The 22,490-nt window shown below is 40.5% G+C and overlaps 1 protein-coding gene across 4 annotated transcripts in view; it reads left to right on the forward strand.

The window, feature by feature from the left end:
• ARHGAP26 (Rho GTPase activating protein 26) overlaps positions 1-22,490 on the forward strand; it is a 518,996-nt gene that overhangs the window by 409,245 nt on the left and 87,261 nt on the right. For all 4 annotated transcript variants that reach the window (XM_043983690.1, XM_043983687.1, XM_043983688.1 and 1 more), the window contains exon 19: positions 7,513-7,648. In XM_043983690.1, coding sequence (XP_043839625.1) covers positions 7,513-7,648 — 136 coding nt within the window. The remainder of the gene's footprint in view (positions 1-7,512; positions 7,649-22,490) is intronic.

Below are 22,490 nucleotides of genomic sequence, written 5' to 3' on the forward strand. Positions count from 1 at the left end.
ATTCATACCATACCAGTCCATACCAGTGGAGTGCAAGGTTTGTCACATCCTACTAATCCAGAATGATTGAGTGATAGACTGGAAGGTATGCCATCTTTGACACCAGGGCGACCAAATTTGGAAAGGTTCATCACCAGGTTGGTATCATCATAAATTTGGGAGCCACAGCAACTCCATTTCCATGTGCAAAATTAAAGACATACTTTGTCAAGGAAGATACTAGTGAAGTCATAGTTGTTTTGGAGTATTGAAATACTGTAATGTCATGGTCCTAGGTTTTTGGGAGGGGGGGGGTTGTTTTTCTTTCTTTTTTTTCTTTTTTTTTAGTGAGGCAGTTGGGTTTAAGTGACTTGCCCAGGGTCACACAGCTAGTAAATTAAGTGTCTGAGGCTGGATTTGAACTCAGGTACTCCTGACTCCAGAGCCAGTGCTCTATCCACTGCCACCTAGATGCCCCAATGGTGCTAGTTTAAAGATGCCATCATCAACAAACATTTGTTCATTCACTCATTTGACAAAGGATTATTAAGTGGCTACTGCATCCAGGACATTATTCTCAGTGTTTGGACAATTAGGAATATAGAGCTTAGTCCCTGTCCTCATGGATCTTAAAGTCTAAATTCATATCATATGTAAGGTGCTTAACAGGCCCTTGATTTTTAAACTGACAACAATTTTGGATCTTCCCATGCATGTTTTTTGTTTACTCTTAAGCTGTTTTTCAAAATAATCTGAGATATTCGCAGACACCAATTAGCAAATAATAGGGGGTTTGTTGTTGTAACATGCTAACCCACACAGTATTTTTTTTTTTTAATGAGGCAGTTGGGGTCAAGTGACTTGCCCAGGGTCACACAGCTAGTAAGTGTTAAGTGTCTGAGGCCGGATCCGAACCCAGGTACTCCTGACTCCAGGGCCGGTGCTTTATCCACTGCGCCACCTAGCTGCCCCACCCACACAGTATTTTTGAGGATGAAGAAATGAATTGTGGGAATGTGCCGAAATAGGAGAAGGACTGGCAAGGATTTCTGGTGGAATGGGATACTTCTTGCCAGAGTGCATGTGTGCATTGGCAAACGTTCCTGATTCGTGTCTCTTGGGAGAGGAATTTATTGGAAGGAAGACACTGGTGAGCTCTGTCTTTGCAACTTTGGTGTCTGAGAGGGGAGCTGATTACCAGGTAGAAGTATAGCAGCATGTGAATTCAAAGATGAGGAAACTGTAACTGATGTATCTTTCTGGGAATTTCATATTAAAGGAGCAGCCAGTTTGCTGTGTTATACTTGGTATACTATGTTCTTTGCTTATTCAAATGTTAGATAGTTAGAAGTGGATTTTGGGGGGTGGGGGGAGGTAATGAGGGTTAAGTGACTTGCCCAAGGTCACACAGCTAGTAAGTGTTAAGTGTCTAAGGTCAGATTTGAACTCAGGTCCTGCTAAATCCTGGGCCGGTGCTTTATCCACTGCGCCACCTAGCTGCCCCTAGACTTGGATTTCTTAAAAGAAATATAAGAAACAACTGTAGCCCTGGGTATATAACAGGAGTTACATTTGCATTTTAAATTCTTTTCTCCCTACTATTCCCTACAAATCTCCCTGGAGAGCTACCAAAGGGTTTAGGCATTAACCCCACCCCGCCACCCAACTTGGGCCATTGGTCAAGTTATTCTTTTTTTTTTTTTTTTTTTTGGTGGGACATTGAGGGTTAAGTGACTTGCCCAGGGTCACACAGCTATTAAGTGTCAAGTGTCCGAGGTCGGATCTGAACTCAGGTCCTCCTGAATCCTGGGCTGGCACTCTATCCATGGTGCTACCTAGCTACCCTGGTCAAGTTATTCTTGCATGGAATAGAAGGGATCTTGAAATGTTGATAATATTAGCATAGCACTTAGCAAATGGAATTACTTTTCTTTCTAATTTGTGTATTCACTTATAAAGCATCTGGGATTCCTAGATTGCTTAAGCTCCTTAAATGTCATCAGGTGGCAGTCTTATCAAAATGTGGAACTATCAGATGAAATCATGCTCCTGTGCTCTTAATAGAATGTAGAGAAATCTCACTCGGGTCCTCTGATGTGACAGGATCCCTGAACCTGGAATTCCATCTCATGTGTCTGTCCAGGCTCTCCCTACATGTCTAGAATATCTACTCCATCTCCAGTCCTGCCTTTTGTAATCTTTAGTTTCCTTCTGGGCTTCTCTCAGGTGCCATCTTGTACTGGAATCCTTTCACTTGTTGGTTTCTCTTCTCCTCAAATTGTATTTACTTAACTGAGTAAATGGTAAACCCCTTGAGGGTAGAAGCTGTTTTCCATTTTCTGGTACCTGTATTTCATGCTTATAGTTGGGCCAGGTCCTTAATAAATGCTTATTGAATTGAATTTGTTTCTCCCTTAGCTGAATGATAATGAAATAACTCAGAAAACCTTGAAAGAGTCAGTTCTTTGGCTGAGTTCTCTTTCCCCACATCTCCAATCTGACCTTTTAATACTAATTTTTCAACCTAAGGAACAGACCATTTAAGAAAAAAGAATGGACACCTTTTAAGAAACTGTTGGTTTTTTAAAAAATCACTGCATAAAATTTAGAGGTGTTATTTAGGAAATATAATTTCCCAAACTTTCAGGCAATAACTTTTGTTTCTTGCTTGTTAGATAGACTCTTGTTCATTTTCAAAGCTAAAGGACTCTCTTGTGTCGGTTTTGTATTGTGGGGTTTTTTGTTTTGTTTTTTGTTTTTTTAAGTGAGGCAATTAGGGTTAAGTGACTTGCCCAGGGTCACACAGCTAGTAAGTGTTAAGTGTCTGAGGCCACATTTGAACTCAGGTACTCCTGACTCCAGGGCCAGTGCTCTATCAACTGCGCCACCTAGCTGCCCTGATATTATGGTTCTTTTTAAAGCAACATGTTAAAGATGTACATGTTAATTCACTGCTGTTAGAGCTGTAAATTGATTCATCTGTTCTTGAAAACAATTTAAAATGGTGCAAGAGACATGGCCAAATTGTTCCTATCCTCTGACATTTAGATTCTGCCACTGGAACTGTACTCCTATGGAGGTCACTGACAAATGAGAAAGACCCCCCCTGGGTACAAAAGCATTAACTTGGTGACAGCAAAAAGCTAGAAACAGAATATGTGCCCAGTGAGCAAATTAAGGTATATGAACACAATGCTATTTATGGTACTGCAACATAAATGAGAATCAATGGAAAGACAATAGACTTGACTACAACAAGGTAAACAAAGTAAACATTGAGATAGGCAAAGAAAGCCCTCATCAAATATAATGGTGAGTGTTGGTAACATTCTTTAAGAGTTAAAAGATACATCCCTCTTATTTATCTGGAGTATACTCTGAGAGTGGGTTTGTGGAAGAGTATATGCTGTAATAGTCAAGCAAAATGCATCAGTAAAATTGTAAATTTAGGACCCAGTTTCCCTCTGCCCCTTCCACACACCAAAAAAGCACCCTTTATTAATCATGGTATTTACTGATCCCTAATATACAGAGGGTCCCAAAAGCCTTAGTGCAGCTTTCTTCAATAGTCTTTTGGGAGGGTGGGTGAGGCAATTGGGGTTAAGCGACTTGCCCAGGGTCACACAGCTAGTAAGTGTCAAGTGTCTGAGGCTGGATTTGAACTCAGGTGCTCCTGAATCCAGGGCCGGTGCTCTATCCACTGTGCCACCTAGCTGCCCCTCTTCAATAGTTTTTGAAGTAGGCAGCCACACTAAGACTTTTGGGACAACCTGTATGGCACTTTATGCTTTTTCCACAGTGTTTTTGAATACATTTCTTCATTTGAGACTCCAAATAATCTTTTAAAGTAGGTAGAACACATTGTGGAAAAGTAAATGGAAACAAGGCAGTCAAGTGACTTGGCAAAAATTGCAGCACTTGATCTGGAATCTGCATGACTAGATTCCTATTTAATTCAGCAAAAACTTATTTAGAAGCATTGACCTCCATTCCATGTATAGGGAGATCAAAAATACAGAAACAGAGGGCAGGATAGGAACAGGGGCAGAGAAATTGTCCAGTTGGACTAGAATTTAGAAGGAATTTAGAATTTATGACATTAGGCTAGAAAGGGAGGTTGGTGCAAGACTGTGGAGTACCTTGAATGCAGTTTAAATTTTATCCATTAGTCAGGGGGTACTTACTGAAGGTATTTGAGTAGATGATCAGTACAGTCCCAGTACTGTTCTCAGGAAACCATGCTGAAGCTATTGGAATCTATCAGCCTCACGTGATTAGGAAAACCAAGGAATGAATTGTCAGGATTTTGATTCTAATTTGTCATGAAAATACCTCTTGGATATTTTTTCCCCTGGATGCATATTTCTAAAGTCAGCACGGGAAACACTAGATTGGGCTTTTTCTTAATTTCCCCTGGGAAAAGCATCTCAATTTTTGTAACTCCAGAAAGAGACATCATAACTCAAGGTGATTAGCAATAGATAACCAAGACCCAGACCTGTAACTAATATGCTATGTTGTGTCACTTTGTATAAATCATTCGGTTTCTCTGTACCATTGTTTTGTTTTCATTTACAAAAACAAAGATGAAGGAATGCCATGCTTCTCATAAGACTAAGAAATGGAAGAAATATTGTAACCAGTTTTTTCTTTTTGTTCTTTCTTTTTGGGGGGGGCGGGGCAATGAGGGTTAAGTGACTTGCCCAAGGTCACACAGCTAGTAAGTGTCAAGTGTCTGAGGCCAGATTTGAACTCAGATCCTCTTGAATCCAGGGCTGGTACTTTATTCACTGTGCCACCTAGCTGGCCCATAACCAGTTTTTTCATTGTGGAAAGCAAGGCCTTGTCTTTTGCTACAGTATAACATAGGATGTAAAATCTTTCTCACTAGCAATTATTGAAGCTTATGTATCTGAGACCATACTAATAGAAGAAGATGCTAATAGAAATGCTTCTTTATTGTGTTCCTTGAATATTGAAGGTCAGTAATTGTTTAGGAAGACAGTGCAATGTAGAGAATCCTAGATTAGGAACCAGCTGCGTTGCCACTTATTAGTTCTGTGACCTTAAGCAAATGTCCTAATTTGTACCATCTACAAAATAAAAATTATTTTATGTACCTGCCCTACATGTAAATGAGGTTGCCATATGAAAGTGTTCATAAGCTTTCAGGGACCATATAAGGATGTTACTAATGTTTCAGCTTTGGCAGCATCATTAAGAATTTCTAAAGAGAGAGTAAATAGTTGTACAGGTTAGAGAAACCCTAGGGAAATGGGTAAGTGAGTGATTCAGACATCTTTGCAGAATAAGAGTAAGGAAGGTAGGAAGGAAGGAATGAAAAAGTTTTGGGCTGGATGCTATGCTAAGTACTAGGATACAAAAGATCATCTCTACCCTCAAGGATCGTGTGTGTGTGTGTGTGTGTGTGTGTGTGTGTGTGTATTTTGGTGAGGCAATTGGGATTAAGTGACTTGCCCAGGGTCACACAGCTAATAAGTGTCAAAGGTCTGAGGCCAAATTTGAACTCAGGTCCTCCTGAATCCAGGGCTGGTACTCTATCCACTGTGCAACCTAGCTGCCCCAAGGAGCTTATATTTTGATTGAGGAGCACAAAGGCTTAATATGGGAAGTCAGGAATGTAGTGAGTGGAAACACTGGACTGTCAATTGACAAGCCCCTTCCAGAAGCAGATACTATTAATTTGATTATGCTACGCTCCAGATGAGAGGTAGAAAATGAGAGCGTGTGCACGTACACACACACACACACACACACACACACGTTTATGACCAGGAATTGGAGTGCGGAGAGGGTTTATATATTGTTTCTGAAATACCTATTGACCAATAACCTTTTTTTCCCCTTTCTATTGACTTAGCTGAAAGCCTGAGGTGTCTGCCACATTAGAATTTTCAAAAAGTTGTGTCTCTTGAGAGTGGGGTAGGGAGGTTTTGCTTGTTATTTTGTTTTGTTTGGAGTTTTGTTTTTGTTTTGAGGGGAAGTTAGTTGGGGATTTTGAGAGGTAAGAATCTACTGATGTTAGTTTGCTTCATTTTGTTGAAAAATTCCAGTCCTTTTAGGAAAATGCTAATTCCATTTTCAGGCAGCTGTGTTTGGGACTTGAGATGATTTCACAATATGGCTGGTACTAGTGGGATTTGAGAACCTGCCAACCTATATGGAACAGCTGTTCTTAGGGAAATTTTTGTAAAGCTAAAAAAAGTTTAATTTTTCTCTATCAGCTTTTGGATGTTGCTGGTTGGTGTTGGATGTGTGTATGTATATATGCTGTCTGATGAGAGAATACTATGAAATATTAGAATACATGGTATCATTTGCCATATAAGGGAACCACGTCCACCAGTGAGCAAAAATCATTGGTTTTGGTTTGCCCTTTCAACAAGTGGGCCTTTTTCTATCCCTTTTGTCAGTTTTATCTTGGGAGAGGGAGGGAGGAGGCAGAGATTCCATTGGTATGGAGAACTCCCCGATTAGTTAACTCTCTCTACCAATGGATAGCTGTACCTGTCCTACAATGTATAGTCTTTGGGGGTTTTCTTAGGACCCTGAGAATTTGCTCAGTGAGATTTGCTCAGTCTCACAGCTAATATGGGCCTTGTATATTTCAAACTTGAAGGTGGGGTCACTATCTACTCTGCCAACATCTCTTAGTATTGTTATTATTTAGAAAATGTAGGAGGGAAAAATTTCCCTCTGCTTCTAGGTAGCATCGTGTATAGAGCCCTGGGCCTGAAGTCAAGAAGACCTGAGTTCAAATCAGGCCTTAGACACTTCCTAGCTGTGTGACACTGGGCAAGTCACTTAGCCCTGTTTGCCTCAGTTCCTCATCTGTAAAATGAGTTAGAGAATGAAATGGCAAACCACTCCAATATCTTTGCTAAGAAAACCCCAAATGGGGTTATGGTGAGTTGGGCATGACTGAAGTAACTTTCAAAGCATAGCTATTTTCCATTTCTACTGATTTCAAAACAAAAGAAAACATGAAAATGTGATTAAATTATGGCCGACATTGTGGGGAGAGAGTCTGTATAATCCCATTTCCCAAAGGTCTTTAAGATCTATTCATTTGGAAGCAGGGAAAACCAACCTGATAGCCTTTTGGTGGGGGTTGGGTCCTAAATTTTTATTTATTTCATTTTTAAATTATGGAATAATACAAGCATTTCCATAGAATAGTATAAATTCTTTTTAAAAAAAGATGATTGTGGGGGCAGCTAGGTGGCACAGTGGATAGAACACCGGCCCTGGAGTCAGGAGTACCTGAGTTCAAATCCGGCCTCAGACACTTAACACTTACTAGCTGTGTGACCCTGGGCAAGTCACTTAACCCCAATTGCCTCACTAAAAAAAAAAAAAAAAAAAAAAAAGATGATTGTACATGAAATTGTGAACTGATAGCATTCTGAGATCCCTTCTCATTCCCATGCTCCCCAAGTTGTAAATCACATAGGATAAGGTATGTTTTTTTTCTCATCCATTTCACAGCATCATGACCACTTCCTTTTACAGATATTTAACACGGTGCCTGAAGCTCTCACAAACACCCAGCAGAGCTTATCTTGGAAGAAAAGCAATGACTCGAAGCCACCCTCCTGCAGCGAGAGACCATTGACACTCTTTCACACAGTACAGGCAACAGAGAAACGTAAGTCTCCGCTCTTTGTGTGATGGGCTATTCAGGGGGCTCCTCCTAGGCTGCTTTGGATGTGCCTGCGTGGGCTCTCTTTGCTTGACACTGACCTCATGCTCGCTGGAGAGTTTTGGGTGCATGTGCCTTCTGGCTTCCCTGCTGAGTCACCCTGGCAGGGCCTGTATAACCGAGAATAAACATCTGGGGGCTCGGGCTTCTCTTTATTGCTCAGACTCCTTCTGGGGCACACATCTGATTCTTCCTCTGTGCAAGGAGAATAATGGTCCTACCTGTGTAGCTCATGGCAATGTCACATCACTCCCTGAACTGTGTGGGCTGCACCCCCTTTGATCTGAGGATGTCAGAACTCTTTGCAGAGATCAAACAAGCATTGGGCCCTGCAGTATTTACCGCAAGGTAAACAGTATTATTCTTGTCTTATGAAGGAAGAAGCAGAGCAGTTCCAATGTTGCTATGTCATATATATATAGTGCCCATTTTAGTCAAACACCTCTAATCTTTTTACTAAGGTCTCATTAGACCTATATCTGGCTTCACTTCCCTTTTGAAAACAGCCCTGGCAGGTCTCAGTGTCAGGCAGAGAACAGCTATGTGGTCTGATCTCCGTAGGTATTGCCTTCCTAAATATATCTTAGAACGCCATAGTCCTCATAAACATTTGTCAGAGGAACACTTTGTGTTAGGGTGACGTTCCGTTTGGGGATTCTGCACACCTGCATCCCCCAGTGTTTCCTAAAGCAATGCACAGATCAGGATAGATTGGTCTCTGAGCCCCCCCGCCTTGGTAAGCAGCTGAGATTCTTAGCCCGGGGTCCATGATTTGCGAACTTGGAAAGGGGGGGGGGATTGGGAACCCAACCACATCTTTATTTTCACTAACCTCTGACTGCAATTTAGCATTTCCTTTCATTATGAATGTAGGTGACAAGTATCCTTCCAATGGATCCAGTCTCCCCACCAGACTGCCAAAGAGCTCCACAACACATAGGAAAAAGGTTAAGGATCCCTCTTCTGAACCTTGAAATACTTTCCTAGCACTCACTGGCATATTAATGGGAAGTTAGCTTTAGAATGGTGCTTGACGTTTTGCGTCTTAAAATTGCATGTGGTCCATGACTTAGCAAGGAAAGAAAATTCTGGGTGCGCACCAAAATGAAACTGGAGATTTAGAAAAGAATCATAGAAATTGCAGAATCAGATTTTTTACTCGGGATTATTTTTATCCCAGGAAGCAAAAGATGAAGGTTAAAAGGTGTGTGAAACCAAACCAGTCTTAGGCATATAAAGAAGATTAATGTGCTATAGTCTGCAGGTCATGGACAGAGGTTCAGTGAAACATCAACGTTCCAAGGCAATATGTTTTTCTCTTTATGTTAGGAAATGCTGTCTGGAAATAGAATCAAACTTCTCATATGCTGGGATATTTCTGGGATTTTTCTCTCCCAGAGGAGGAACATTTTGATTTGAAAAGAAAAAAATATATATTTGATTAATTTTGGAAATTTTATTCTGGGGAAACTAGAATAGAGTTCAAGCTGTCTCAGAACATGCAAGAAGAGGAATAGGAAAATCTGTTTTCTGAGTTAGACTATAGTACCATGACCTGCCCAATGCCAAACCAAGGGTTAGGGTTCCTGCCATGCCCCAACTCCTAGAGAAGCTCTTATCCAAGAGCCCAGACCTGCTAGATTAGCTGATAACTTTCTTTTGTAAAGAGCTAGCAGTCCTTTCCATAGGCCTCTCATCTTCAGAACACAACCCTTGAACCCTTTGATTTTAACCAGCCTGTTAGCCATTCTGTCTTGATATGCTGAAGTGCCCGGGTTCTGAGAATTACTAAAGGATACTTCTGGTTATCTGTGGGATTATAGATAGACTAAAAGGATAAGCAAATAAAGGCAGCCTTTAATCCAATGTGTATGCAATTCATAACAGGATTTTCCTTGATCTTTTACTAAGGTGGTGAGTCTTACTGTGTTTATTTCTTCAATATAAGTCCAAATGTTACTTTTTTTGTTCTTCCAAGCCTGGAGGCTGCCAGCTGTTCATGCTATATCACATACTTAGAAATTAATGGTATTTGCTATAAACATTGGTTTGGCCATATTTCTCTAGGTTTTTGCCTCTGATTGAAACTTATGGTCACTCTTCTGCACAATTCAGACTGATACCAAGATTTTTTTTTAACCTAACCTCATCTTACCGAGAGACAGCTTGGCACAATGGATAGAGAACTGGCCTTTGAAAGAGGAGTCCTGTCTGTGTGACCCTAGTGACTTAGTGTTCTAAGACCATAATATTACAAGGTACCCTTCCTTTCCATCAAGGAAATCACAAATCCAATCTTTATCCCAATCCTTAATCTCATTCCATGTTCATCGCATCTATATAATCTCTTGAGGCCAATTATGCTACTTGTGGTTATTGTAACACTTTTAAATTTAGCATAATAAATGGATTCCTTTCCATCAGTCTTTGCTTTCATCACTAGTTACCATGCTTAATGAGGCTGGAGTTCTTCAAGAAGCCCACTTAGTGTCCCTGGTCTTGAGAGGTCTTTGTTGTCTATAAGGCTTTCTCTTCATTTTCCTTTCCTGCCCACTTTGTACTGTTCCACTGCAGCTTTGGAATTGGGAATCCATCTTGCTTTCCACATGGTTAGTAGCCCGTCATTCCTGATCACGGACACTCATTGGTTCCACTTTTCCCTCAGTCCAGATTACACGTGTGCACAGGTGGAAGGTCCACCCTTTGCCTTCCTTCACACTCAACTGGGCACCTCCGTCCTGAAGATGCTATTGGCCCAGTAACCACAAGCATTGTAGCCCTTGTTATTTCTCTGATTGTATTCCTGAAGTTATCCTTGTTCTGTTTTCCACTGCAGTCATAGACATGTTGTTTCTGTATCCACAATGTTGTAATCACTGGGCTTTTCCCTGATAGGCTTTATGATATGCCCTATTTTTTTTTTTCTTTCCTGAAATTAAGCCTGAACTTTGAGTTGCCATTTTCAACACACAGTAAAGACCAGTATTATTGTATTATGGATTTAGAGCTAGAAATGACCTTAAAGGTCATCTGGTCCAGCCCTTCATTTTACAAATGAGGAAACTGAGGCCCAGAAAAGTTAAAAATTACTTGGGGGGCAGCTGGGTGGCGCAGTGGATAGAGCACCGGCCCTGGAGTCAGGAGTACCTGAGTTCAAATCCGACCTCAGACACTTAACACTTACTAGCTGTGTGACCCTGGGCAAGTCACTTAACCCCAATTGCCCTGCAAAAAAAAAAAATTTTTTTTACTTGGGAGAGATCACTCAGATAAGTTGTAATACCAGGATTTAAACTAAGGTCCACTAATTGCATATCCAGTGCTCATGTGTTTTTTTTATACAGATGTTCTCATCTGTGTCACAGGTTGGGAGATGGGAAACCTGTCCTTACTGTACATAGTTTAAGGTATTGGTTTACAGGGGGACACTTGTGAAATGTCTACCTGCAGAGCATTGCACTGGGTACCAGGAGGATACGGAGGAATAGATCTTACTTTTGAGACTTGAACATAGTACAGAACAAAAAGAATTTAGAGATGTTGACCTTGGCAGGGAGAAGGAAAGGAACTCCCCCCCTCCCCCCCTTCATCAGAGACTGGAATAAAAGAAGACGAAATATTATCAAGGGGTTTTGAGATGAAGGAAAGGGAAACAGAGTGCTCAGTAAAGTATGAGATGAGGAAGTATGAACTATTTTAATTATATTATCAGAGGTGTAGGATCAGATTTGGTTGTAGGCATGAAAAGTTTTCAGGATTAGGTGAGTTTCAGGCTGGTACTAAATAAAGATGGCAAGAAGGAGAAACAAGAATGTTTTCAGAATTCCAGGGTGAAAGAATAACAAATATAAAAATATAACCTCCCTGATGTTAAGGACTTGGGTCATTTTCCCCAAGTGCCTAGCCCAGAGCCTTTTACAAATATTTGGCACTTGATAAATTTTAATTTAATGAGTAAGTTGGTCAGGATACAGCAGGACATCCTTTTTTTTTTCCTTAGTGCCAAACAATCACAGTAATATTAGTGCAATAACCCCTTTCTCTCACTTATCCAAATTTCTGAAGTATCTTCTTCTCACAACTCTATGAAGAAAGTAATACAGGTCCTGCTCTCTGGCATCTCTTCCAGCTTGTAAATTCTTAATAATAATTTTTTTTCCTAAATCACATGTAAAAAACAAATTTTGACATCAATTTAAAAAAACCAAAACACTTGTGTTCCAAATTCTTCCTCCCTCCCTCGCCACCCCAAGAACTCAAGCAATTCAGTATAAGCTATACATGAGCAGTCATCCATCTGTAAATTTTATGATTCCCGCATCCCTATTTTAGAGCTAAGGGAACTGAGGCTTAGAAAAGTGATTTGCTCACATTCATGTAATTAGTCAATGTCAGAGCCTCAAATCTAGTGCTCTTTGAACCTGACTCCCAAGTCCAGGGATCTTTCCAGTCCACATCCCTGCCAAAGGTATTTTTACAGGAGTACAGGTTGTTCCCTACTTGTGCTCCATTTTCCAACCACCCAAACACACGCATGGTCTTTCTGTGGCCTTTCCCTCCCTTCCCCCTACTAATCACATACATACAAAACCTTCAAGTGACCACTTCTAACAGAGTTCAGCCATTCTTGCTTTTCGAGCCAGAGCTCCTCCTTGATTGAAGACCTGTTTCCCTCAATCTCATCCTTTGATATCTGGAGACACCCCCCCCCATCCCTACCATGTGCCAAGGAGAGTAATTGCTATAGGAGCCCTAGTCCTGCCTCTTTTGCAATATTCCCCCCTTCTCCCCGTATCCCACCCCTCAGAGGAATATCTGTACTCCTGAGAGTTGCTTCTTGACTCCCAATCTATGCTTCCAACTGCTAAAGACTTGAGGGCTCCCCTCACTCAAGGCCCACCCCACCAACATTAGTGATTTTGGGGGCTGGGAATGTAGGGTCTAGAAAGAGAAAGAGAATGTTCCTAGATCATTCTCAGTTACAACTGGGAATGGTGTTTTTCCATGGAGGGGGTAGGAATATGAATGGTGGTTAGATTCATTTGCCCTAGAATTTATATTATGAGATATTTAGATTGATAAAGAGGTAATATGAGGATGATATAACAGCTGACATCAAGTATTTGAAGAGTTGTCCCATGAATTTGATTTATTCTCCTTGGCCTTAAGGAACACTAGGTCATAGGAGCATAGATTTAGAGTTGACAGGGACCTTGGAAATCATCTAATCCAACTCCCTCATTTTGTAGATGAGAAACTTTACAGATGGAGAGAGGCTAAAGTGATTTGCCCGAGGTCAGATAGCTGACAGTGGCAGAGCCAGGATTCAAGGCCTCTCTTTTTAATGAGTATAAGTTGTATAAAGACAAATTTAAGGGAAAAATTGCTAAGTTCCTAACTATCCCAAAGTAAAGGGGATGCTTTGGGAGGTAATGATCTTCCTGTCACCGGAGGTCTTCAAGCAGAGGCCGGCAGACCACCCATTAGGAATGATATAGAGGGGATTCCTGTTCAGAGACAAGTCTCCTTTGATGACCTTGAAGATGGAGATATTGTCCATCTCTAGGAGCCTATGATGTGTGGACACTAAAAAAACTAGACTCACAAATGAGGCTTTTTGGAACAAAACCTGATTCGTTTTAGTCCAATTTAATAAATACTCCCTTTGAGCAGCTGCCATGCCAGACACTGTGCACAATCATTGTGGAAATAGAAAAGTGAATAAAGTACAGTCCTTGTCCTTAAGAAGCTTATGGTTCAGTAGGGAGATAAGACAAATACATCATAACTATTTTGTTGGTCAGTCATGTGTGACTCCTCGTGACCCCATTTGGGGTTTTCTTGGTAAAGATACTGGTTGCTATTTCCTTTTCCAGCTCATTTGACAGTTGAGGAAACTGAGGCAAATAGGGTTAAGTGACTTGTCCAGGGTCACACAGCTAATAAGCGTCTGAGGCCAGATTTGAAGAGTCTTCCTGATTCCAACCTCAGTGCTGTAGCTGCCTCTCTCAAAAACTATAATACAAAGCAAATATGTTCTATGGCTTAAAAGAATCTAAAGCAAAGTCTTATGGAAATTTAGAGATGGAGGGATCATTTCTATTTGGGTGGGATCAGGGAAGGCATCATAGGAGCCTTGATGGATGGGTTGAATTTCAACAAACAGAATTGGGAGAGGGGAGAGAGCACAAACCTCCTGAATTCAGGGTATGTTCAGGAAATGGTGATGAGTGCAGTTTGGTTGAGAATTTGTAGGGGCGTAGTGGAAGATGAGGCTGAGCAACAGATTTGTTGTATATTGTGAAGATAGATGGATGGATGGATGGAGAGAGAGAGGGAGGGAGAGATGTGTGTGTACATGTGTGTGTGTGTATCCACTTGATTATAAACTCCATAAGGGCAGGAGCTTTTGCCTCTTTTTGTATTCCCAGCAATGCCTGGCACATAGTGATCATTCCTATTGATTGATTGATTGATTTGGAGAGCCAAGGAATCTGGCTTTATATAGAGAATAGGGAGCTTGTGAAGGTTTTTGAATGTGACAATGAACAGAACTTTATTGTAGGAAGATTAAGCCAGCTGAGGTCTGGAAGATGGAGCAAAAAGAAGTAGAGTAAAGGTAGGAATTGTATCTTGTAAGCTGTGGACTGCCTGTAATGAAAAGTGAAGTTATTGATAGGAAAGCAAGAAGTTCAGTTTATAGTAGGCCTTGAATGTAGTAGGCTGGATGTCTTTTTAATTTGATAGGTAATAGTAACCAAGAAGTGCCTAAATCTCAGCTCCTACTCCAGATTTGGTATCTACTGCTGAAGCATGAGTGCATGTATGCACATGTAGACACACGCACACACACAAATACACACACACCTACAGAAGCACCATGATACAGTAGACAGAACACTGCTAGAGAACCTAGATTTGGAGTAGTTCTGCCATTTACTTGTGTCCCCATGAACCTCATTTAATTTCTTTGGTCCTCACCTATAAAATGAAGGAGAGTTGAATTACATTGTTTCTGTCGTAATTCTTATCTGTTCTGTGTTCCATTCATGCATGCACACGTGCACACACACATGCACATGCGCGCACACACACACCCCTTTAAAAATTTCGTGCTCCCAAAGTCGCTATTCTCTTTTATGATCTCAAAACAGAGGGAATAATGTTTTTAGTCTGAGCCTCTGAATGATGGGAAGCAGAAGAGATTATCATATAAGATGTAACTTTCCCTAAACTTTATACCCAGAAATCAGGGTGCTATAGGTCTCATTCTTGTCAGCTTTATCCCAAGTCACTGCATAACTTGCCTCATTCTCTAATGGAAACGTTTTTCATTGAGTTCTTTCTTTTATTAAGAAAAGCAATATAATGAGCATACTGAGGAGAGATTAAGAGTCTCTACAATATGAAAATCAGTCAAGTTACTGAAGAAAACCAGGAAAAATCTTTTGACTGATTGATTTAATTTTCTACTAAATAGATGTATTAGTTTACTTAGGCCAAACTGTATCTTCAGTCTGTTTTTGTCAGAAGATCAGAGGCAGCATGGTACGGTGTAAAGGAACCTGAATATGGAGTCAGAGGGCCCAAGTCTGAATACCTGTTCTGCTGCTTATTAGTTCTGAGGCCTTGGGCAAGTAACTTTTCCTTTCTTGGATTCAGTTTTCTCATGAATAAAATGAAGAGGTTAGGTTAGATCAGGGGCTCTTAAGCTAGAGTAGACCATGGATAGATTTTGTGGAGAGGTGCCAGTAAATTTGGATGAGAAAATCATGTCCATATTTATTTTCACTAACTGAAATTTGCCATTTCTTTCAATTAAGAATTTTGGAAAAAAAATTATTGAGAAGTAGTCCATAGGCTTCACCAGATTGCCGGTAGGAGTCCATGAGACCAATGAATGAATGAATGAATGAATGAATGAATGAATGAATGAATGAATGAGCCATGAATTAGATGATCACTAAGGCCCTCTTCTTTTAGCTTCTAACTAATTTCATAATTTTACAACCCATAGCATACACAAAATGGGCAAGCACAAATGCAGACCCACCTTAGTACTGATTGTAATGTGGGTGGGTACTGTTTGCAAGAAGCAAAAGGCCAAAAAAGATAGTTTCCCAGCTTTTTGATTCCAAGCTTCTCATGTACTTGGGTGTTTCCCAGAGATGGTAAACTTAGAGATTGTTGTGCATTCATCATTTTTTATTGCAAAATTCATTAAGCCATGCCGCTATCATCACATCTTGTTGGAATGATATATTACAGGCTTTATTGCAAAACTTTAACAAGAGAGGAAAAGCACACCTCTCCCCACCAGGGTTCTTGAGAGCCTCTGGGTGTTTGCTTCTGTTTTTCTGCTGCTTGCCTTGCTATACTAGCTCCTTGCTACCACTTTCCCTTCAGATTGGACGTTGCTCTGTGAGATGGCTAATAAAGATTATTGGTTTTTGATTTATTGGCTCAAACATTCTGGATTGAGCCTGGCTGTCACTGTGAAAATCGACCGTGAATCAGAAATATACAGTGAAATCCATCAGGCCCTTCCACCTCCTAGTGATGCTGAAAATCTTATTTCTTTCTTGTCTTTCATCACTGTTTAGGCATTCGTTCAGACATGTTTAGGCCTGTCAAGATGTTTGGATTTGACTTGGCTGTGCATGTAATATTTTTTCCCCAGCCCCATTTAAGAGAGAGATCCTCTGTAGTATTTGAAGTGGGGGGGGGGTATCACCAGAGGTATTTGGAAGACACCTGGTAAGTATGGAAAATGAGGAATCTCCTGGATTCCCATGGCAACCACCTGAACAAATACAATGTCACCAAAAATTATTCTATATTTGTCTTCATTTAGAAGCAGTGAACTGGTTGTGGATTCATGTTTTTCCATTCCTGTTTTGTGCATGAAAGACTCTAGTCTTCAAGTGGGTGGAATCACATGGTGTGAAGCAGTTTCAGAAAGGTGCACATCGTATCTTTATCCCCCCCCTTATGGACTTACTAATTCTTAGCTTACAAGGCAGATGTATTGGTTGTCCTTGTTGTAAACACTTTAATATATCATTGTAGATAGAACACTGGAGTCAGGAACAGTTGAGCTCAAATCCCACCTCATTTACCACTTATTCAAACTCTGGACAAACCTCTGTGTCCTCATCTGAAAAATGGGAATAATAATAGCACCTACCTCATGAGATTGTTGTGTGGATCAAATGAAATAATATAGGTAAAGCACTTTGCAAACCTTAAAGCACTAAATAAACCTTGAATGTTGTTATTATTAGGGATAGGGACTGGATTTGTAATTTCATTAAGTATAGGGAACTCCAGAGTGAGGAAACTCCCTTTACAAATTCAGGTCAGTACATTCACTGCAACTTACAGCGTTGGAGAGCTTCCCAGAGCTCTGAGAGGTTTTGACTTGTCCAGGGGTCACACAGCCAGTATGTGTGTCAGAGATGAGACATGAATGCAGCTCTTTCCTTGCTCCAAGTTCGTATCCACTGTGCCATGTCTATTGTTATTATTATTTTTTTTTGTTCTTATATCTAGGGTTGCTAAAAAGTGACCTTTGCAGAGCATAGTTTATAAGCATAGAATTAGAATTATTTTGATAACCTGTGGCTGTATCTTATTTCAGTCCTTTTGTTTACTCGTCATTGGGCGCCAGGAATATGTGAGGAACTCTTATCTAGCTCCCTAGAGTTGGTTCTGGAGAGTCAATAAGTGTTCTGACTAGGACACTATGCAGAATGGCTCTGACCCCTAGAAGTTTACATTATGATGAGCTAGCAGGGCACGCGTTCAGTATGTCACACTGACTGTCCTGTCGCATATACATAGACTTCCTAAAGTACTTCAGAAATCTGTGGGTTGTGGTTTTGCTTTGTTTTGTTTTGTTTTCCCCATATTCCTCCACCAATGTAGATCACTACTCATCTGTGCCTTAGTGGGCAGTTTTAGAAACTGCTAGGACCCAATAATCAACAAGCATTATAAAATTATAAATTTTATATATTATTATTAATAATATTAATAATAATCAATATGTCCTCTGTGCCAGACACTGAGCCAGCTGCTGAGGCAGCTGAGGCAGAAATGAAAAGATTCTCTACTCTCGGAGTTTACAAGAGAGGCAAAGGGTACATATATAGTAGATATAAAATAGATACAAGATGATTCAGAGGAGAAGGAACCAGCAGCTGCGATGAGGGATGGGAGGGATTGGAAAAGGCTTTATGTAGAAGGGGGTGCATGGGCTGAACCTTAACTTAAGCTGCAGAGACTGACAAACAGAAGTGGGAGGGATCTGCATTCCAGCAATGGAGGGCAGCCAGTGCTAATGCACTGAGGCCAGAGATGAAGGGTTATGTGTGAGGAACATTATGAAGACCAGTTTGGCTGGACTGTAATGGGCTTGGAAATGTAACTCCATGTAATGCCATGTCATGCAGCAGGAAAAATTCATCGCCTTTTGACTGCCCTTCTGGTGATGAGCATCACCCAACTTGGGGAAGTTCCTTCTCAGGTAACAGACATACAGCCTGTCACTGGGTCAGTAATCCAGACTTCTCCATGCTAGTCAGAACTGCTGAAACTTAAGACCATTGGTGTAGCCTTTAAGAACCCAGGGTCTCCCCCTATGTAATTGGTGATTAGTATACCCTTTGGGGGGAGTTGACTTTGACTTTGTCTTTCTTCCCTTATTTTTCTATTTCTGGATTTGTGTTTACTGCAAATGCCTTGAAGGGAGAGAGATGTTGGGAAGAGGCAGGCATCTGGGAACATACTTCCTCTTTAGTGTTCTGCTGCTTTAACACCCTTTAGCACTCTCTGTGATCTCATCAGTTTGCCCTTCAGTTAAAATGTTTTTAAAATGCCCATTAGCCCACAATTTTTTTCCCCCTCTAGTTACTAGCTTTTCACCAGCCTTTACACAGCCTGATGCTAGTGTCAGAATTAGAATGAGTCATCAGTAGTCTTAGTAAGTCTGGCATGGTACTGTGAACCCAATAGAAATGGTGGGGGGGGATTGTTGTTGTTTCTGATTGTTTGGGTTTGTTTTGTTTTTTGTTTTTGAGAGGGAGGAGGTTGGGGGATAAGAGGAGGTCAGGTTAATATTTTTTGATGGTGTCTCATCTGTTTCCGGTCCTTTGCCTGTGGGTGCATGCAGACTTGCCTTCCTGACCAAGATTTTGTTGTCTTATTTCAGTGACTTTTCTGAATAATTATTTTAGGTTTTGTTTTGTTTTGTTTTTTCCCTGCTTTTTCTTTTTGCTTTAGAATTCATCTAAGTGTGACCTAAGTTTTTGTTTGTTTGTTTTTCTGGGATGGTTTGACCTATCAAAATGCTTGATTACCATCTTGGGGAGAAGTATGGGAGGGAGAAAATTTGGACCTCAAAATTTTATAAAAAATGTTAAATATTGTTTTTATATGAAATTTGAAAAAATACTATGAAAATAATAAAATATAATTCACTTTTCTCTTTTGAACTACTCGGTAACCATGTGCTGTTACCATGTTCTCCTTAAATTCCACAGGGAATCTTATCAAGTTTTGTATCCTTTTCCTTTTTTCTTTCTTTCCTTCCTTCTTTCTTTCCCTTTCTTTTTTTTTTTTTTTTTGCAGTACTTATTCATAAATGCTTGAAACTCATTTACTAGATCTGGAGTCCATCTTTCTTCTATTTTATCTGCTTATGTTCAAGTTCTTTGAGGTTTCTTCTTACTGAGATCTTTGGCAATTTCAGTCTTTCCTCCCTCCCCCTTCCTGATTTCCCCCTCTTCACTTTCTGACTCTATCCTCTCTGATGGTAACTTCCTTGGGGGCTGGATTTCAAAGCATCTCAGCTTCTTCTCATAGAACAGTTCAGCAGCCCAGGTCTCTTCACCAGGTGACTCTTGAGTGGTCAGAGCAAGCCCTAACTGGATACTGTGCTCTTTCCCTCAGGCTTAGTGGAGTGTTGCACAACCCTCACATACATGGTGGCCTGTTCTGCTTCCTTTGTTCCTTGGTTCTCCTGCTCAGCACCAGCAGATCAGAGAGCTGCCATGCAGCACTGATGCAATGGGGTTGTGCCCCCCCCCCACACACACACACACACATGCTTTTGCTCCCAAGGGCTGTGGCTCTGCTGGCTGTCTGTCTGCAGTCTAGACTGTTCCATCTCCTGATTTCTCTTTCTTCTTCAAGTCTCAACTCAAATCCCACTTTCTGCAAGAAACCTCTCCTGGTCTTCCTTAAATTTAATGTCTTTCCTCTATTGATTATATCTGATCTATCCTGTCTATATTTTTTAGTATACAGCAGTCTTCATGTCATCTTCCTCATTAGACTTGAGAGCAGGACCTGTCTTTTCTTTGTATCCTCAGTGTTTAACACACTCCTTGGCATACAATAGCCACTTAATAAAAAAATTAATGACTAACACTGGCTTATTAATCTGCTTCCCCAATGCAAATTATATGAAATATGATTTGGTTTATATACAACTTTTTTAGAAATGTGTGATATTGATAGAAGTGCGGAGAAGAAGGCTTGGTTGGCAGCATAAGATATGCGTGAAAGAAATCAAACAGGGAAAAGGCTAGGCTATGGACCTTTGATTTCACTGGTGAGGAACTCCTGGATGAGGAAATTCTACAAGTGCAAGCCAGCTCTGACTGCAATCTGTAGTCTTAGAGTACTGCCTAGGGCAATGAGAGATTGAGAGGCTTGCTCAGAGTCACATAGCCAGTATGCCTAAGAGCTAGTACTTAGGTCTTCTTGCCTTCCAGGCTGGCTCTCTCTATCCACTTCGCCACATTGCCTCTCAGGGAAAAGAAAAGGACAGAAAAATGAGGACACAGACTTCCCCTCTCAGTGGTAGGAAAACCAGAATAAAACAGCTGTTGCTTAGAACTCCAGCAGAGCTTAAAGGTGTGTGGTTTCACATTTGCTTTGCTAGTCCCTTTATTAGGTGACACAGGGGGTTTGTCCTTTTTGTTTTTAATAATTTAAAAGGAATTCCTTAGCTTTTTTTCTTGTCCTATAAGCCAAACTGCAAACAGATAACATATATAGAATATAATACATACATATAATAAAATATAAAATAAAATAACATACCCAGAATGGAAGGAGATCCCTGTATATGAAGAAGACAAGAGCCAGCAAAGAATTCATGGCAAGAGCTCATCATTTTCCAGTCAATGAAGTAATGGCCAACTAGCTGGCAAACTCTTTCAATTAGAATCTTACTCTATGGCAAACGACATGCAAACCTCCCAGATACCAGGGAGTAAAGACATATAGCTGAAAATGACTTGGAATTTAAGAGACCTGTGAAAGAATTCACAGATCATCTCCAGAAAAAAACTAAAGCTGCAAACTCTAAGAAATATAGTGGGTAAATTTAACAATTTATTTGAAAAACAGCAAGCCACCAGGAGAAAGACCTTCAAATACAAAGAAAAGGACATTTGAAAAACACAAGACTATTCACACCCACTAGAAAAAGGAGGAAAGAATGGAATAATGCAAAGGAAGGCAGAATGAATCCCAGGGTTACCTACTCTGCAAATCTTAGCTTAACCATACATGAATAAAGTTCAGTATAATATAATTTTATTTATAGATAGATATGTATATATCTGTGTATCTATATATTTCATATGTAATTGTTATATATGAATGTTCACTAATAAAGAGCCATCTGAATCATTTTTAGAAAGAAAACCAGAACTAAAAAGATCATTTGCTTCTCAGATACTCCAAACAACAGATATGTAGGAGGAGGGAATAAATGTAGCAACCAAAGACAGTGAAAGCAGAGGAATCAGTACGAAACTCTTTTCTAAATGTACACAGAGACATGGGTGAAGGTAGAGATCTGGCATAGTAAAGAATCAGGCAGGGGGGTATTATGGACAGAACCTGGCAATACCCTGCCTACAGGTGAATCAGTGTGGTTTAGTTTAGGTTTTTTGTTTGGTTTTTTGGGGGGAGGGGGTTTTTGTCAGGGGTTTTTTTGGTGGGACTACAACAAAGGAGCTACATGAAAGAGAAGGGGGGTGGGGATAGAGAGAAATGTGTGATGTGCTAGGATCAAACCATGGACCAACAACAGGAGAAAGTAACCCCTGTGGGATTGGAGAAAGAAGCACTACAGGGGAATGGATGAAGAAGAGGAGGATTAGAAGGATTGGAAAGGCAGGGAAAAGAAGGAACCTTTGTTACAATGGTGGGAGGGAGTTCCACTGTTGAATAGCCTCCATGGGTGAAAAAAGATGATCTGTGAAGGGAGATGGGAACCTTGTACTGAGTATGGGCTAGGAGATTTGGCGTTTGGAAATTCTACTCATTCTGCCTCAGGAGAGGGAGAATCAGAACTCCTGGGGGCAACTGGTACTTTAGGGAGTGGGAGAACATGGACCCAGAGAGGAGATTTTTAAAATGTCTCGATCTATAGTTAATAAAACTGATATTCTCCCCACACCCACTCAGCCACCCTGAAGCCCAGAATGTCTCTGGCCTACTCTAACAAAATGCCAACTTCATACTCAGCTTGTCTTTTTAAGACCTTGTGCTGCTTTTTGGGAGCATTTTATTGTTCTCAGTTTGACCAGTTCATGCAAAAGGAAAACTTTACTCAGACTGATTCATAAATGATAAGTGGCACATTCATTCTCTCTGTGAACCTCTAATTATATAATTTTAGAGTTGTTTGACTTCCTACAGTAGCAACATCCTATCTTGTATAATAAATGACCCCCATTACTCCTCCCACATCTTGACTTAACATAAC

This window comes from Dromiciops gliroides, chromosome 2, assembly GCF_019393635.1.
Source record: "Dromiciops gliroides isolate mDroGli1 chromosome 2, mDroGli1.pri, whole genome shotgun sequence".
In the NCBI taxonomy this organism is placed as follows: Eukaryota; Metazoa; Chordata; class Mammalia; order Microbiotheria; family Microbiotheriidae; genus Dromiciops; species Dromiciops gliroides.